This window comes from Homarus americanus, unplaced genomic scaffold (genome assembly GCF_018991925.1).
Source record: "Homarus americanus isolate GMGI-L3 unplaced genomic scaffold, GMGI_Hamer_2.0 scaffold50165, whole genome shotgun sequence".
Taxonomy (NCBI): Eukaryota; Metazoa; Arthropoda; class Malacostraca; order Decapoda; family Nephropidae; genus Homarus; species Homarus americanus.
Genome location: NW_024748747.1, coordinates 841,596 through 862,113, shown reverse-complemented (window position 1 = coordinate 862,113; position 20,518 = coordinate 841,596). Strand labels below are relative to the sequence as shown.

Below are 20,518 nucleotides of genomic sequence, written 5' to 3'. Positions count from 1 at the left end.
GTTATTCTGAAAGTACTTTATTAGTTAAACTCCTTAATTTTCAATTCTGAGAAAAAAGTATATTTTGGTCAAAAATTTTGTAGGGTATAAGACTTACATTTTTCTTGGTTTTTGGCCAAAAATTAGATTTTGCTGAAAATCACAGTCTGGGTACTCCTGAACTTGCTGATTATGACTATGTGGTTCACGATTCGATTGCAGAGTAATTAATGGCCAAAATGACCCTTTGAAATATTTTACTGACATTTTTCAATGCTAATTACTCATCGACTATGGGTTTCCAAGGTGTGATTTAGGGTTTGTGTGTTATTCTGAAAGTACTTAATTAGTTCAATCACTTAAATTTGAATTTTGAGAGAAAAGTATATTTTGGTCAAAAATTTTGTAAGGTATAAGACTTACATGTTTGGTGGTTTTTGGCCAAAAATTAGATTTTGCTGAAAATCACAGTATGGGTACTCATGAACTTGCTGATTATGACTACGTCGTTCACGATACGATTGCAGAGTAATTAGTGGCCAAAATGTTCCTTGAAATATTTTACTGACATTTTTCAATGCTAATTACTCATCGACTATGGGTTTCCAAGGTGTGATTTAGGGTTTGTGTGTTATTCTGAAAGTACTTAATTAGTTCAACCCGTTAAATTTGAATTCTGAGAAAAAAGTATATTTTGGTCAAAAATTTTGTAAAGTATAAGGCTTACATTTTGGTGGTTTTTGGCCAAAAATTAGATTTTGCTGAAAATCACAGTATGGGTACTCTTGAACTTGCTGATTATGACTATGTGGTTCACGATTCGATTGCAGAGTAATTAATGGCCAAAATGACCCTTTGAAATATTTTACTGACATTTTTCAATGCTATTTACTCATCGACTATGGGTTTCCAAGGTGTGATTTAGGGTTTGTTTGTTATTCTGAAAGTCCTTAATTAGTTCAATCACTTAAATTTGAATTTTGAGAGAAAAGTATAATTTGGTCAAAAATTTTTTAGGGTATAAGACTTACATTTTTCGTGGTTTTTGGCCAAAAATTAGATTTTGCTGAAAGTCACAGTATGGGTACTCCTGAGCTTTGTAATATATGACTAAGTGGTTCACGATTCGATTGCAGAGTAATTAGTGGCTAAAATGACCCTTGAAATATTTTACTGACATTTTTCAATGCTAATTACTCATCAACTATGGGTTTCCAAGGTGTGATTTAGGGTTTGTGTGTTATTCTGAAAGTACTTAATTAGTTAAAGCCCTTAAATTTCAATTCTGAGAAAAAAGTATATTATGGTCAAAAATTTTGTAAGGTATAAGGCTTACATTTTGGTGGTTTTTGGCCAAAAATTAGATTTTGCTGAAAATCACAGCATGGGTACTCTTGAACTTGCTGATTATGACTATGTGGTTCACGATTCGATTGCAGAGTAATTAATGGCCAAAATGACCCTTTGAATTATTTTACTGACATTTTTCAATGCTAATTACTCAACTATTTGTTACCAAGGTGTTATTTAGGGTTTGTGTGTTATTCTGAAAGTACTTAATTAGTTAAACTCCTTAAATTTCAATGCTGAGAAAAACGTATATTTTGGTCAAAAATTTTGTAAGGTATAAGACTTACATGTTTGGTGGTTTTTGGCCAAAAATTAGATTTTGCTGAAAATCACAGTATTGGTACTCCTCAACTTGCTAATTATGACTATGTGGTTCACGATTCGATTGCAGAGTAATTGGTGGTCAAAATGTTCCTTGAAATATTTTACTGACATTTTTCAATGCTAATTACTCATCGACTATGGGTTTCCAAGGTGTGATTTAGGGTTTGTGTGTTATTCTGAAAGTACTTAATTAGTTCAATCACTTAAATTTCAATTCTGAGAAAAAAGTATATTTTGGTCAAAATTTTTGTAAGGTATAAGACTTACATGTTTGGTGGTTTTTGGCCAAAAATTAGATTTTGCTGAAAATCACAGTATGGGTACTCCTGAACTTGCTGATTATGACTATGTGGTTCACGATTCGATTGCAGAGTAATTAGTAGCCAAAATGACCCTTGAAAGATTTTACTGACATTTTTCAATGCTAATTACTCATCGACTATGGGTTTCCAAGGTGTGATTTAGGGTTTGTGTGTTATTCTGAAAGTACTTAATTAGATAAACCCCTTAAATTTCAATTCTGAGAAAAAAGTATATTTTGGTCAAAAATTTTGTAAAGTATAAGGCTTACATTTTGGTGGTTTTTGGCCAAAAATTAGATTTTGCTGAAAATCACAGTATGTGTACTCCTGAGCTTGCTGATTATGACTATGTGGTCCACGATTCGATTGCAGAGTAATTAGTGGCTAAAATGACACTTGAAAGATTTTACTGACATTTTTCAATGCTAATTACTCATCAACTATGGGTTTCCAAGGTGTGATTTTGAGTTTGTGTGTTATTCTGAAAGTACTTAATTAGTTAAACTCCTTAAATTTCAATTCTGAGAAAACAGTATATTTTGGTCAAAAATTTTATAGGGTATAAGACTTACATTTTTCGTGGTTTTTGGCCAAAAATTAGATTTGGACCCACTAAATATATAGATAATGTTATGGTAAGTATCAGAAAAACACATAGGCATGGCTAGATTTATTTCAGAGTGATGAAAAGGGTACGCTCAATACTGTAGTCCACAAAACCTGTAGCCATGCTTTCTTTATTTGCGTCCCCCATCTGAGGAGTCCGTTTTCTCATTGCTTCAGGACGCCTGAATCCTCCGTTTTCTCTCAATCTTGGAGTGCACTCGAGACTTCGTTATTCCTTAGTAATGACACAGAATTTGAAATTGCAACTGGGGTTGCAATTATTGTGGCATCTTAGATATGTCTGATTACAGCAAATTTGTTATTGTCAATCTGTAGGTGAAAGATTTTATCCTCAATACATGTAGGTGAAGCAAATGGGTAAAAACACCTGGAGGCAACTGCGTGATAACGAAATTGTCGGCTTGAAAAATGCGCTATAACAGCAGGTGTGCAGATTTTGATGCAGGCGTGATAACGAAAATCGCGATAACCAAGGGATGACTGTAATTATCATTGAAAAATATAATTAAAATTTTCAAGGGTCATTACAGCCACTAATTACCCCGCAATCGAATCGAGGACCATATATTCGAAATCAGCATGCTCTGGAGTACCTATACTCTGATTTACAACAAAATCGAATTTTTGGTCCAAAACTGTCGAAAAGGTAATTTTTCGCCCAAAGTATACTTTTTTCACAGAATTGAAATTTAAGGGGTTTAACTAATTAAGTAATTACAGAATAACACATTAACACCAAAATCGTACTTTGGAAACCCATAGTTGGCGAGTAATTAGCATTGAAATATATAATTAAACATTACTTTTTACTTTTATCCTCTTCGCCACTGATCTGCTCGTTTGCCGCTTGGGCGATCGGTCACGTCTCTGATTACTTTTCCTTTTCATTTATTTTCTTCACCAAAAGATCGGCTCACTTGCCGCCCGGGCGATTGGTCACATCTCTGTGACACACTGTTGGCAGGTACTGGGCATGCACTGGCTTCTGAATGCACCTGAACCCGCTCCACTGTTGGTCAAGTCTTGTCTTGAAAGAGCTCACACTCGGTGCCGTCACAACACTTTCTGGCAGATTGTTCCAAGAATTCACAACTCTCACTCCGAAAAAGTTTGCCCTCACAGTTTTTTGGACTTGCGGCTTCTTCAATCTTGAGCTGTGACCCCTTGTGGGGCGAGCGTCCGCCAGCTCCAAGTAAGGACACTCGACTGAGTAGTGCCCCTTGAGATGCTTGTACACCTCAATTATGTCACCCCCTTTGCCCGTCTGTAGTATAAGCTAGGCAAGTTCAGACGCTGCAATTTCTCACGGTAGCTGAGGTGCCGAAGGGCAGGCTCCAGTCTGGTGGCCCTCCTTTGAACATTTTCAACCAACTGACACTCCCTAGCATATCATCATATAGATACCTTGAGTTCTCCTTAATACTATCAGTACACACACTTAATATTATATGCCCGTACAATCAAAGACAAAAGTCGTGTTGCAGTTTTGTCCGAAGATTAAATATAACTCATGAAACATTATGAGAGCCCCCTACCATAAGGCAGAGCGCACCAAAAGTATAGCCCTTCGGCATATGTTTTCACCAAATTTCACGACACGACTTTTGTCTTTCATTGTACATTGGTACAGTTCATATAAAACAACATACAGTATGTGAATTACCCCTTCCAAAAGTTTACCATTTACTGTGACACTCCACTAGTGCGGTGAGTTTGAATGTTGCAGCTGTAATATGAATCAAGAGGGATTATATAGACTAGTACTAATGTACACAGTACAATCACCCTTCTTGATCAATCAGTCACCATTTCCACTCATCATCACCCTTCATGATCAATCAGTCACCATTCCCACTCATCATCACCCTTCATGATCAATCAGTCACCATTCCCACTCATCATCACCCTTCATGATCAATCAATTACAACAAGGCTCACCATCCCCCCACAGGTACTGAAGTCACTGCCAGACAAGCTGAAGGCAGAGATAGCCATCCATGTACATCTGGACACGCTCAAGCAAGTGCGAATCTTCCAAGACTGTGAACCTGGACTGCTGGTTGAACTTGTTCTAAAACTGAAGCTACAGGTATTATTATTATTATTATTATTATTATTATTATTATTATTATTTTAATACTGTACTGTTTAATCCTCATTGAAAACTAAATTGGAAAGCTTCTTTTGTAATTATTCAAAAGTTTGGTTATTTATGTAATCAACACTTGGTCATTGATGACGCCAGGCAACGTTAAGAAATGGGATGGGCTTCCATTATTCACACAGACCAGGGGCCACTTTAACCCACCACGAGTCAAAATGCTTGTTTGATTTTATTTTTTAGTTTTTCATTTCACCTCTAATCAGCTTATAAGCTCGGTCGTCCTGTTCTTCATTAGTACTCTGTTACAACCTTCATTGTCCAGTTTTAGTACAGGATGAAACTAGAGTACCTGGTGAAAACATGCAATGTTTGGTAGTGTTATATAATTTAAAACCCTTCTCACATTTGACCCATGAAATTAATACCTCAACTTCTGTGATGAAAGACAACCTTCTATCTTATGTTATTAATAAAGGAACAGTGAAAAGCTTTAACAGAGGTTGTAATGGACTCTTGAGGTATGTGAAACAGGGAGTGGCAAATACTATGTTGAGACATATGTGCTATTAGTAAGTCTTCACTCTCTCTCACTTTAATCCCACCTTCACTCCCTGACTCTCCCCCATCCACCTTTGCCAGGTGTTCAGCCCTGGGGACTTTGTGTGTCGCAAGGGTGATGTGGGGAAGGAGATGTACATTGTCAAGCGGGGGAAGCTCTCCGTCGTCGCAGATGATGGTAAAACCATCTATGCCACACTCGGGGCAGGCAGTGTCTTTGGTGAGGTACAGTATCTTAATTATTCCAGTGTGCATACCCAGTGAAGAATGATTCTGTAATCAGGTTGTGTGTGTGTGTGTGTGTGTGAAAGAGAATCTAACTGCACCACTTGTGAAGCTAGAACAAAATGTACTTAGAGGAATATGTAGCTTCCAAGTAGAGAAAGGGGAACTTTTGTCCACACTAGGTACAAGGGATCAGCATTCCTTTTATGTTTATGATCATTGCATATGTTTTTGATAAGATTTTGTCCAGATACTGTCCAAGTAAGATTTGTACAGTGTGATGATTTTGATGAAGTTTAGTTATACAGCTCCTCTCTGACTTACAACGGGGTTAGGGATGCAAATCCGGGTCGTAAGTCAAAGTGGCCGTAAGTCGAAAATGCTTAAATAATACATAGAAAATCTAAAATGGGTGTCTCTTTTTCTTCTCAGCACCACAAAACTCTCACTTTTAAGCTTGCCAGTGAATTACAAACGAAAATTTTGTCTGTGTACTGACGCTGGGACTCGAAAATACGTAATTTGACAAAATTTTGGTACGACTGAGGCAGATCGTGAGTGCGGGTGGTCGTAAGTCGAGTAGGTAGTAAGTCAGGGAGGAGCTGTATTATGAGAAGAGTTAACCATATTTTTTATGAAATTTGAAAATGTTACATTAAAAGACTTGATTTTCTCAGTTTCAATTTCCAAAATACACACAAAAAGTTGAACAACAAACAGGTCTTCTTTAGTAACTTATTAAGCATCCTCACGGTATGATAGGTGTCGATCCTGAACATCGCTGGCAACAAGACGGGAAACAGACGGACAGCCAACGTGAGGAGTGTTGGCTATTCTGATTTATTCTGTCTCTCCAAGGATGACCTCTGGGATGCCCTAACAGAGGTTAGTCAGTCTTAACCACTTCCACAGATTATATTCTCAATATATTGAGATAATAGTGTCAACTAATTGTGTTCTGATGCTGATATTTAGTAAAGTGTACATTGTATACCTGCATTGTCTATAAACATGCTGAATCAATGTACAGTCAACCCTCACTTTACGCGGGACCCTCCGGGTTACATTAACCGCGTAAAGTGAGGGTTAATAATTGTGTGAGCATACCATCATAAAATTTAGATGTTATTTTTACTACAACATAGGTATTGTGTCGGAAAAAGTGGAGTTTGGGGGTTGGGCCAGTCTCTATTGGAATTAATCCCATATGTTCTGTTGTTCCATTTACGCGGATTTCACTTTCCGCGGTACCCTGTGGGTTCAATTGATCGCGTAAATCGGGTTACTACTGTACTTATAATTTAAAAAATAAAAAATAAAATAAATAAATATTGAAGTGATAACCGTGGTAACATTATGAGATGTTCTTATTACCACCATGCTATTGTAATATTCCAGATGTTACTAAATCTTACATAATACTTCCCTGAGATAAATGTATACATCAGGTGCCTAAAAGAGAGCTCAGGTTTTCAACTGGCTCAGTCATGTTAATATTGTTATTATTATCCACTCTGTATCTGTGTTTTTCTGGCTAAATAAACTGTTTCAATTCAATTCTGTCTGTCTTTATATTTATCTGTCTCTCCCTACCCATGCAAACTTTTTCACTCGAGACTGGTGTTGTTGCAGTACCCGGAGGCCAAGAAGTCACTGATGGAGCGGGGTCGGCAGCTCTTGATGAAGGACGGACTGCTAGACGAGGAGGGCCTCAAGGCTGCTGAAGTTCAACAGGAGACCATCACAGACAAGATTTCCCGCTTCGGTAGGTCTTAAGATCACCCACATTGATTGGTTCTGAGACAGTATCCCTTGTTTTAGTAGGTGTAAAGACAAGGTCTCCTGCTTCAATAGGTACTGAAACAAGGTCCCATTTTTCAATAAGTTTTGAGACAAGTGCCCTGCTGTAATAAGATTTTAGACAAGGTTTCCTGCTTTGATAACCTTCACACATAAGTCCAACTGCTGCAATAGGTTCTCAGAGAGGGTCATATGCTTCAGCAATCTTTACTTTTGTCGCCTGTAATGCTCATTACTTACTGCCACAATAAACCATAATGTGAACCATTTGTTGCTAACCTTTATACCACCTGTTTTTAAACCTGCAGTGTATTTTTGACATGAATTCTGGGATGTGCTGGTATTCTAGACTGTAAATTACAGTGATTTTGATAACTGTTTAAAGAATCTATTATTGGATAATGAAACCTTCCTCATCACACTTCCACTTTTCTGTATTTGTCAGTCATGTGTGTGTGTGTGAACATACTGTACATCTTAAAAGATTAAAGAAAATTTCTGACAAAACTACAGGGACTCTTATTTGCTCGTTCTCTTTTATGCTTCCAATCCACCATCAGGGTGGAACCACAGAGTTTACAAAATAACCCCTTTCATTCCCCTTCTGTCTGGAACTGGAACAATTTGCCTTCCGCTATACAATATTCACCTCACTTACTCATATACTTGTACAGTATTACTAAGATATCACACTCCCCTCAATGACCTGCAGCTGCTAAAGCACTACATCTACCATATTGTTCTCTCATGCATCAGATAATTTTCATCACATTTTCTTGCTACACAACAATCTCTGATGATTACTGTACTGTACTGAACTTTACTCCCCTAAGCTACATCGATAATTAATTCTTTTGCCAGAGACATCCATCGACACTCTTAATACCCGGCTGGCTCGGCTACTGGCTGAGTACTCAAGTACCCAGCAGAAGGTCAAGCAGAGACTCACCAGGATTGAGCGACGCTATGACTTTGACTCGGACGTGACGAACCCTGCCTCACCCAGGCTCAGTCCTTACTTCTCAGTCTCCCCTAGGTAACTTTTAAGATATTGAAAAGTACCCCTCCCTCCTTTTCAATTACATATTTTAATGGTAAATAATATAGATAAATAACTTAAAATGGGGTTTTGACATTCCTAATCATGTGTGGATAAAGTATTTATATTATTAGTAGAAGAGAATATTTTTTCCTTTTAATGTTTGATGAAGCTAATTAATTAGGTTAAAGGCTTCATTTTGATGAAGATTCATTAAGTTTCAAATTGTGCTCCTGTAAATAGATTAAAATAACACATTGTAAAAATCTGTAATTTGTCACTAAAAGCGAGAATACATTGTACAGCCTCTCATTGTCATCATCCTCATAACACCCATCTAGTCCCTGCTTCCTCACCTTTTCGTCCCGCATCTATGCCACCCTGCCTCTGTGCCTCCTAGCCATTGTGTCACCCAGCTTCTGTGCCATCCCTCCTCTTTGCCACCTAATTCCTCTACTTCTATGCCACCCTTTCTACTTTCATGCAACCTCCCCATGCCACCATCACTTTACCCCCATGACCTCAGCACCCTTTATCATCTGTAATGCTCCTCACAGCTAAAACTTTCCTTAAAGGCCACTACAATAATCTAACTTTGTCTCATCCAGGGGCAGTTTGTGCCCATCACCATTCCCGCTTGGGGCTGCACCTTCATCTCGTCGGCGGGACACCTTTTCTGTTGCCTCTGGTCCCCCTCCCACCGTTGAGGAGAGCCATGCCAATGTCTCCTCCATATCCACCCCTCAGGATACCATCAACCCCACCCAAAACTCAACCCCCAGTGTGCCACCTGCGCCCAGTGATACCACAGGGGGTAGCAACGACAATAGTCATCCAACTACACAGCAGTGCTCGTCCCTCCTTTTGCCTACACCCACCATTATTGTGCCTCCGTCACCTATGCGCAGGGACACTATCTAACAGTACCAATAACTTATTGTACATAATTTATCACGTAATACAACATCTGGAGATTTATATGCATATTTCTGAAATGCATGAAGTTATTGTACTACAGGTAATAGCTTTAATTTCACACTACAGTACAGTACTGTACATTAAATTGCTATTATCCTTAAGGACACTGTCTTGTTTTATATATAATTACTGTGCTATTGGTAGTTTAATTGTATCCAGATATGTTGTGCAGTCCCTCATTTAATAGTTTAATTTCAACAAAAGCTGGGGTGAGCAGTTCTCATGGTATTTTATTACTTTTAGATAATGTACACATAAATGTTAAATGCATTATGTGCAAGGGAAAACTCTTCTCCATGTTTTGGCTAAAAACCAGAACTGAAATGTACCCTAATATGGGATTTTATCTTCCAGTGCTCTTGTAATTAGGTGATTATAGGCTACTCTAATGAAATATAATAACACATTATTACCTCATTTCAGCAGTACCTCATAGTGAGATCAGGCTAGTACACCCACCTAGAACTACATTAGATTTAATTTTATGATAAAGGTAAAGGAATTTGCAGAATAATCTATATAACCATTAAGTAGTTAAACAAACAATATGTATAGACAAAATATTCATTTATAGTGAGATTCATCTGTCTGTAGGTCATATATTACAGTGATGTGTTTAGCCACAGCAAAGAGTCTTGTTACACCTCCCTAGTGTTATGTTCTGGAACCCTTGATGAATAATTGGGGAAATATAACAGCAAAGCTTCAAGGCTCGAGTCTGCATGGGAAACTTTACCCAAATTGTTCATCATGGATTTCAGAACATATGGCACGGTAAGTGTAACGTGACTTTTTTTTGGCTTTCATCCGAATACTTCAGAAAATGACATTCACTCTAAAATCTGCAAAGTGATAGAGGAAATTGTTTTAATCCTCAGACTGTGGTGACTCGATGTATCTTACCTTTTATATACGAACAGCTTTACAGACTCCATTAGTCGATGACCACATCTAACATTTGTGAGTGCTCTCTTTCCATCCTATCTTTCAACTCCGTTCAAACTTCCTGTAATTATCTCTTATAACTTTTGATATACTGTACTTTATCATCTCCAGCATATTTTTATATCACTTCTATTCTGGTTCCCCATCACCTGTCTAAATATTTCACACCTTGAATTAATTATATTCCTACCTGCCCATAATACTGCAGTCTCTCAAAGTGAGGGTAGTCTCTTGTTAGTGGATCTCCTGCTTACACTCCACACTTCCCACAATAGTAATTCACACCGTAAATGGAAGAAAAATTTAATCCGGTTGGCTTGTGCTTATTACAAATTTTACTTTAATGATAATTATAAAGACTAGATGAAAGCACACGTACACATTGCTAAAGGTGGTCGAGAAAATTGAACAGGGCCAACGTGTATTTTATTCAACCCAATTAATACTAACGGTAATTTACTGACTCTGAACATGTAGTCTTACAATCAATCAGTTTTTAATTACAGTGTATGGGCTTAGATAATAACAAGTTAAACATAAAAACAGAACTACTGTATTTAGATAAATTCAATGTGAACATTCCCTGGTTCATGAGTACAGGTACAGTTTGTATTTTAAAAGTAATATCTCTATAAGCTGGAATCCCTCTTAGCCAGAACTCTCCAAAAGCCAGAATTGAAATTTGTTCAGAATTTTTCCTGAAAATTCCAGGTTTGGGAACGATTTTGCGAGGTTGAAAATCAGGCGCTTTTTCTGGAAAATTCAGAGAAAAATTCTGGAACTCTACATTTTATTTCCGGGTCTGGGAGCAAATTCCGAGGATGAAATGATGTGTAATTCTGGAAAATTTTGAGATAATTCCAGAAACTATCCACTTTTTTTCTGGGTCTTGGAGAAAATTCCGAGGATGAAATAATGTGCCATTCTGGGAAACTCCAGAAACGCCCCCCAATTTTTTTTTCAAGGTCTGGGAGCAAATTTCGAAGATGAAATAATGCACAATTTCTGGAAAAATTCTGGGAATGGGGTATTTTTTCCAGGTTTGAGAGAGCCATCTCATTATCTGGAAATGTCTCATTCCTGAAAGTGCTCTGTACCAATTGTTCCGGCTAACGGGGATATCATCGTAGTTTGATTAGTGACAAATTTTAATTAAAAACAAAATACTAAAGTAATATTTCTGCTAGCTGGTATCTTCAAACCTTGGAACTCTCATACCCAGAATATTTTTCTTATCATTCCGAGAAATTCCGAGAAAAAATCTCCATTCCAGGCATTCGAACGAATTTCCGAGTGATTGCTTCATGTTTCTGATTCGGGGACGTGTGCCAGGCACATGGGTAGGTAGACTCAAAGTGCTTGTGAGCTACAAATGTCCATTATACTGTCATGTGACTGCATTGGATGCCTATGATTGGCTGATGTATCTTGTAGCCTATCTCCTCAAGCTCTAGCATCATGACAGTCTTAGTTCAGTGTCTGCTGCCATTGCACAATCTTGTTTGCTCGCTCACTCTGTTTTTGCATACATTCTCTGTTGTGCAGTACGTACTATACATTACTATACTGTACCAACATATAATCGGCTAAGAATACTGTTAAAGCAGTGGTAAAGCAGCGTTAAGATGTAGAAAGTGATTACAGTTATGTATACTGTACTGTACATTCAGTAAGTGTGAAAGTACCATGCGTAATGTACTGTGCATAATAGAGTGAACGGTATGTGCTATTGTGTAGAGGGTGTATGTATACAGTGAGTGTACAATCCCTCCTTCATGGAGGGAGAGGAGATTGAAAGTTTGCAACACCTGCTACAGGAGATGGTACAGCACAAAGGCAGGCCATCCTGTATCATATCACCATTTGACCTGCCTGCATCACAAGATCAAGACAACACCATTTGCTGGTGAGTACAATACAGTATACTGTACTAGTGTATACAGTCGTATATTTTGTTTATTTACAATATATTATACGTGTACTGTAGTGTTTGCATATATAAATACAGCTCTGAGTCTGTCCAACTCCAGCCCGATGAGGAAACATTTGCCAGTCCTGGGAAATTTTCTGGGGATGAGAAATTTTGTCGAAGTACTGTACCCGGAAATCTCTCAAACCCCGAACCGCTCTGCCCCAATTATTCTGGCTAAGGGGAGATTACTGTACAGACCTAAAACAGTTCAATACATGAAAGATTAAGAAGAATGTCTTCTGTATTAACTATTTTTTGTATAGAAATCAAAATACTGTACTGTACTCCAATAAATCTCTGGCCGAGTGAAAAAAGGGCCATTGTCAAAAAATTTTCAGGAGAGGCAAAATATAATTTCAAATCCTATTAAAAAATCAGCCTTTAGGTACATGTATACAAGGCAAATGCAAGATGAAAGTGCAAATCGGAAGTGCCATTAGAGTGACTTTGGCTCTTTTTGTATTAAGGTGACCTGAAGTTTTGCAACCAATACTCTATAACAGTACGTAATTAAGTTCTTGGATGTTGTAAGTGTTCATAATGTAGGGTAGGAAGTGGACACAGAAATTTTATTTTAATTTATTCAAACAAAAATACTGTACTGTATATAAAACCAAACTTATAATGGCATGGATACTGTATTTGCCATAAGCAGCTTCAAAAGCATTGCAGTTTCTGAAACTTGTAATCTAACATAAAACACGATTTACTATACTCACAGGAGTATTTTACTGAATTTATTACAAAAACATGATAACCCAAGAATCCTAAACAACACTTGTTAAAATAATACTAATGCTAATTATCATTTTCAAGTAAAAATTGGTAGGAACATGATAAAATACAAAATAACCTGTGATATTTCAATACTAACAAGCTTCCATTAGCTACTAGACATCTTAGATTTCCATCTCCTGTGATTCATCTTCATGATCATCATCATTCCCCAACTTGTCCCTCTTTAAGGCTTTGTAGAAGAGTTGGTTGCCTTCTGAGATATAAGGAAGGATATCCTTTGTGAACCAGTTAACCCTGCTTAGCCCTTCCTTTGTTGTTAAGATTGTACTCTTCTTGTTCCTCCCAAAAGTAAAGCTTGGTATAACACTGGCCCAAAACACCTTGCCTGCTCACAAAACCATTGAAGATAGAGATTTTCTCTCCTTGCACTAAAAAGTACTTCATTTAAGGTATTGTTTCATGGGTTAAAGTCAAAATTGGCATTTTTGGACTTTGGCTCCTTTTGCACTCGGCCAGAGAAATTATCTTATACAGTGGTTCTTAACTTGGTGGACGTTTCAATTTCTGACGAAGAATATATTTTCCCACTGAAATAAATTCATAATTAAAAAATTGGCATGGCAGCGTAAACTTGCGATTCAATAATCTCAGTCTTAAATTCATGTGTTATTGCCAGAGATGTCATGCTATTCCAGGGGTCCCCCACTAGGATAATATAACATTTTCAGAGGTAAAGAATTAATAGAAAAACTAACATAAAATATGGAAATTTAGATGCAAAAACAATGCTGGTGTTTGAATGTGTATCAGAGCTACAGTTCTGTTTGACTAAGCTGGGACAATGTTACCATAGCTTGGTGGTTCCCAATTTATTTTAAGCACTTCCAGAATAGCTACAGATATATACGGTGGTCGGTCAATCCAACCCGTCAACTTGACCTTCGTCAACTTCAACCCCTGTCAACTCAAATCTGTTTACTTATTTGGATCTGGAAAGGCAATAAAGATGATGTACTAGCTGGAACTTGAAAACTGTGTTTTTAGGCCCTAATGAGATTGGGGGGCACCATGGATTCAAGGCTGATTATAGGAGATTGCAGCTCCAAAAGCTTGAGAACCACTGATTTATTGCTTCCTGAATTAATTTTAAAGGACATTTTATTCAATCATGCTACATTAAGCAGTGTTGCAACATATTTTGTTACACAAATTTATCAAGATTGTTCTAGCCGAGGAAATGCAACAAAACTAGGAATCTAGGATAAAACTATATTATACTTGGAAATATTGTACGTATATTTGCATTTTTCTAAGACCGGGAAACCCTAAGATATACCTGAATAAAATATGTTTCAGGTGAAAGCATAATGAAGTTACTTATAGATAATATGGAGGCAATGATGTACTACTTCTGTTTACTTACTCTACATTGTGAAATTACTTGTTCATCAGAGATATTGTAGAATCAAAGATGATAATTGTATTTTTTCAGAAACCAACGCACAAAGCAAAAGTGTATTCTGAAGTATTTAGATTATTTAAAGTATACATGTCAGTAATTTAGATGATAAATTATTTCATACTTGTCAAAAACTTTGAGATTGTGTGATCTTCATGTCAATATCCTTAATCCTCTGGTTGCAAAAATTTACCCTTAGTTGAATAAAATTAGCTGATTTTAACCAGAATAAAATCCTTAAAGTTTTTCATAGCACTCAGAGGGTTAATGGCCATAAGTAGATGACACTAGATTTGTGTTACTGTATTGTATATTCACGTAATTCAAATTTTTCTGTTTGGGAAAATTAATAATTTGTGCCAGACTCTTGTTTTGTTTGATCATCTTCAGTTTTACATTTATTTGTTGATTCACAGTCACAGGATCTGTTATGCTGAGAGCTACATTACCAGTGTACTGTGTTTTTATCTATATATTTATATTACGGTACATTGTCCTCTCTGGAACCTGACAGATGGCCTTAAGTAAATTTTTCTCAAAACATTATAGGCATTGGTCATCTCCACCCATTCTTTTATTTAAGACTGAGCCAATACTTGTTCGCCTCTCAGTTTATGTAAATAACCACTAATTCATTTGTCACCATTAAGTGTAACTATAGTATTGGTCATTCATTCATTCATATTAAAGGGAACTGATTACAGTATTTATTTTTCTTCTTACTCAGTCAGAATAGTAAAAAAAGCTTCATTAAATTTTTGGGCAATGAATATCTACTTGCCTCACTGTCATTGGATAATAGAGTTGGAGTGAATGTAATGTTGTTTTCTTAAGAATTTAATGCTATGACAATGTTATTAATAATAATTTTTCTAACAACATATCTATTCCATTGTTCTATCTGAGACCATATAAGGTTGAATAGGTGCACCAAGTGTCACTAATGGTATAAAACTTCAAGTTGAAGGGGAGGAATTGTTGATGTGTACAGTAGCAGTGAAGTGTTGAGATATATTTGCTAGCACTGTACAGGTAACAGGTGTAAAGCTGTGGTAAGGTAATTGTTTTAGTTATATAGTGCTCTTGCTTGAAGTAGTAATAACACTGGTAAGAATATCAGTTTATTGAAATGGGTAACTATGGTATTTTAGCAAAAGCTTAATTGTTGTACATTTCTGGCAAAAGTTGTAGCTTAGCAGCAGAAAACTGTAGTATAATAGCTTAAAGGTAGAGTATGATGGCATGGGTTACTAGAGCTATGCCCATCCCCTAGTCGCTGCTGCATTTTCTAGGTTGGCATCTTGGGTTTGCGGTGGAGAGCAATGAGGGGAGGGGACATCCTGTTCTGGTTTAAAGGCCCGTCCACACGATCGAGCAGTGCCCGGCGGGCACGCGCTAAATGCCCATTATCAGGCAAAATTGACGGGCAAACCAGCGGATTGCCCGTGCCCGTCGTTGAGCGAATCATGGTCCGCCTGCTGCCAGATATGGAGCGACGACTCTGCCAGACAAACGATAAAACCGGAAAACCGACATCCTTATATATTGTCATTAATATTCAACATTACACAAGCCTGCAATACAAGACACGTGTTATTATTGTAACCTCACGTGACTGTCAAAAAGAGCTAATCACTACGCCACCGCTGACCTCGGGGGTCAGGATCCTCATGTTGGTGAGGTATGAACAGAGATACTGACATAACGTATGCTAGCACTTCGTAAAACCTGAGTTAAGTACTGCAAATGTGATACATATATGTTCCCCGCTCGGTCCAGATGTCCAGTGTATAACCAAATAAGCTTATGCAATGTACATTATTGGCATATGACAATAAATGGGAGATTGTTTATGTATTATGTAATGAGGGCATTCGTGTGTGTTCTTCGTTCCTGCCGCTCTCCTCACTCTAGTCCCATAGCTTCCTGTCTATGCATATCATAATTCTAACATTATTCAATGAATTTTCATGTACTACAAATCTCACCTGCAAGTAATCTTCCTTGAGTACTTCATACATGGCTTTACAAGTTTCAGGGATTATGCGAGACAAACTTTGTTTTGATATCCTCGTTCTATACTGAAGTGACGCGTAGGTGCACCCAGTTGAAAGATATATGAGCATTGCCTCTAGACGAGCCTCTGCAGATATACTCTCCCTCATATTGGTATCCTGTTTTTTTATGCAGTATATGGTTCCACTTTTGCTAGAAGTTTGTAAAAGGTGTTGGGGTCCATTCTCATGTAATTGGTGAAGTCTTGCTCGTGTCCATCTTCGACCTAACCACTCTTTGCACCATTCCCTTTTCTGCATTTGGTTCTTCTTTTTGCACATAGCAGCAATTATCATGGTACACAACGCTATGCTCTTCGCTTTAAATGTCCGGCGATTATTCCTGCGACACACTATGGTGATCGTACCGCACCCGCCACTGCCGACCACCTACTAGCTACCGGAGCCCGACTATGACTGCAACCAACCACCCGTGTGTACAACAACACACAGAGTTTGCCCGGTAAACGGGCAAAGCCCGCCGGGCACTGCTCGACCGTGTAGACGGGGCTTTACCCAACAGCTGCCATCAGGCAATCCCAGCTAACCCACACAAGTGTGGAAAATGACCATAAAAAGCTGCTGCTGCTGATGATGATTCATTGCATATGGGAGTACTATTAATGATGTGAGACTAATTTCAAACCCTGCCTCTTCCATAGGTTAATAGAAAATAGCCTTTATTTAGCCTATTTCCCCCCAAAATAGTCCCCCTCCTCTCAGATTGGTTGACCTTATTAAGATGAAATTGTAATACTATAATACCTGTATACGTAGTTACAAATATTACCAATTCACTTTTGAAAACTATATTAGCTTGAAGGCTTTCACATTGCTACATTCAAGCTGACACTATTTTTATTTAAATTATTAAGTCAGTACGATTATGATTATTGCTACTTTATCAAGAAGTGATTCAGCCGCTTTGGTGTTGGAAGGACTTTTAATGACCTTATTATTAATTGTATCATTGTTAGTCAAAGCTACAAATACTGTACTATAATAATTTTATTTTACGTATTACTGTACAACTCACTGTGATAAATTCAGGTTTCAAATCCCACAAATAAATAATGAAATTCTTATATTTGTTTGTGATTAATGCTGCTATTCTAATTCACCAGAAGATGTTTGATACAAAGTTTATAAAGTCTGGGACATATCCCATGAAATTAATTCCTTTTAGTTACATGGTGCACTTTTTCTATATCAGATGAGATGGATATCAGAAGATGGTTGAAGAAGGGGGTGTAGGAGATGATGTAACCGGTGTTCTGGGTACAGAGAGACAGCCTACATCATCCAAGGGAAAATGAGCATTACTACCCTTACCACACTAATCTGGCCCGTAGGCCCCACCCCTCTTCTAAACTAATAGCTGATTGGTTCATAGAAAATTCAAACTAAATGTGTTCACAATTAGTAAGCAGACCTGTTATTATCTAAAATAAGAACTGTAATGTTAAATATATGGATTATCAAAATGCAAATTATTTCAAGGCATTAGCACTTCAGAGTGCTAAATATTTATTACAAAAAGGTCGATGTAAATACTCACACTCCGGGGAGAGATAAAGCTCTCAGGGGACCAATCAGCTATTTGTAGCTATAGACGAGGGGCGGGGCTTATGGGCCAGCTTAGCATGGAAATACTATAGTATAATGAGTGGAAAATGGGATAAGATAAAGAGAGTAAGATAAAAGGAAAAATGAAGACCTAGAATCTCTGCTATTATGACCACTCCCTTAAAGGCGAGCTTCACAGGGAAATAACATATTAGAGATTCCATTCATATGACAACCTTACTGCAGACCATTTATGTTATGAATAATCAGGATATAAATTGACTCCCACTTGGATCATTACAATTTTGACTACCAGTGACTAAATCTTGCGATTTAACAGAGTATTAGATGGATTGAAATTAGAATGTCCTTAGGTTTAACTTGTTCCATAGAATGCCACTTTATGGAAACATTTTTCTTGTTCTAAGAAAGCTAAACAGATCCTGATTTAGAGATGATTTTGTTATACAGTATTTTAGACAGTGAGTAAAACTTTGCTGATTAGTAAAATTTACATTTCATGTATTGTTAACCATTTTATAAGTACTGTAAGTATCACTGTATTTATATTTACATTTTACATGGAATTCCATCATGCCTTTCAAAGTGTACTGTAGAAGTTAAGATAAACTTAGGTTTGGAAGATTAACTTCATAAAAAGTATGACTTACCAAGTTAATAATAATTATACACACTGTAATTATATTACACTAAATAGGGGTAATTGCAACATACCAATAACGTCTATGTACAAGTGTATGTACAAATTTTTTTTTGAAACTCAAACAGGCCATAGACGATCATGAAGATAATCATAATACATAATAGTTAGGTACAAAAGTGTATCTACCATACATTAAGTACAGCATATATAATAATTTGGACATCTTTTAATGGCAAATGACGTCTTAAATGAAAGAAAAAAATTACCATATGCAACAAGAAAAAATTCCCCTTTTGACAAAAGTCATTTACTTTTGCTTTTTAATGCTGAATCAGTGATTATATATATATATATATATATTTATATATATATATATATATATATATATATATATATATATATATATATATATATATATATATACTGATATATATATATATATATATATATATATATATATATATATATATATATATATATATATATATATATAATATATATTTATATATATATATATATATATATATATAATATATATATTTATATATATATACAGTATATATATATATATATATATATATATATATATATATAATATATATATATATATATATATATATATATATATATATATATATATATATATATATATATTTATATATATATATATATATATATATATATATACATACATACATATATATATATTTACATACATATATTATTATATATATATATATATATATATATATATATATATATATATTTCATGTAGATCCACAATGAAAATGTGGATAAGATAAATTTGATAAAATCACACGGGAAAAGGGAAACAACGGAGCACCTTAGCCTTTTCCCAGTGTGATTTATCAATATATATATATATATATATATATATATATATATATATATATATATATGTATATATATATATATATATATATATATGTATATATATATATATATATATATATATATATATATATATATATATATATATATATATATATATATATATATATATATATATATATATATATATATATATATATATATATATATATATGTATATATATATATATATATAATATATATATATATATGTATATATATCCACATTGGAAACGTGGACAAGATAAGTCTCGATAAAATCACACAGGAAAGGGGAAACAATGGAGCCTCTGAAGATGTCTTGAATAAAGATGAATGCTAAGGTGCTCCATTATTTTCCTTTTCCTGTGTGATATACAGTATATACAGGTAGTGTAAAGAGTTGAGTATGTTATTGGTAAAAGTTGTGCCCTTGTAGCACAATATCATACGGTACAATCATGATGTCGCTAGTGTCAGCTAATAATATAAACTCTGTGCATTTCTTATTAAACACTGAGATTCCGTCCGTATTAAAATTGTGAATGAATTTTGGGATATTATTTTCCTCATCTATTAAAACTTTGCCTTGAGGTACACCAGGTAGACTATTTGGCCGTATAATACATACAGTTGAATCTGGATTTATGCGGTTTTTGTTTACGCATTTGGTCATTTACGCGGTGCCTTGCCAGAATGAAATGCTTTAATTACGCGGTAAATTTGGTCATTTACACGGGTGAAGTATAATTTGTTTATTTACTGAAGATATTTGTTTTAGCTCATAATATTCATACAAATTACCAGGCCAGAATATAATTTACATTGCTCGAGTTCTTATAAGAGTGTGATTATCTTAAATATAAACATCGTGGAATTTGCATTAGACATACAAATTTTAGATCTAATGTAAGAATTTTCGGATCATATGAAGATCTTCCCCCCCAAAGTATCCAACTGAAGA

General features: G+C 35.9%; 1 protein-coding gene across 1 annotated transcript in view; it reads left to right on the top strand.

Moving 5' to 3' along the window:
• LOC121880397 (cyclic nucleotide-gated cation channel alpha-3-like) overlaps nt 1-16,236 on the top strand; it is a 53,285-nt gene extending 37,049 nt beyond the window's left edge. Inside the window, exons 9-14 of the mRNA XM_042387585.1 lie at nt 4,534-4,671; nt 5,326-5,469; nt 6,232-6,354; nt 7,102-7,234; nt 8,131-8,305; nt 8,917-16,236. Of these exons, the coding sequence (XP_042243519.1) occupies nt 4,534-4,671; nt 5,326-5,469; nt 6,232-6,354; nt 7,102-7,234; nt 8,131-8,305; nt 8,917-9,229 (1,026 nt within the window). The 3' untranslated portion in view covers nt 9,230-16,236. The remainder of the gene's footprint in view (nt 1-4,533; nt 4,672-5,325; nt 5,470-6,231; nt 6,355-7,101; nt 7,235-8,130; nt 8,306-8,916) is intronic.
• Nucleotides 16,237-20,518: the final 4,282 nt, after the last annotated feature.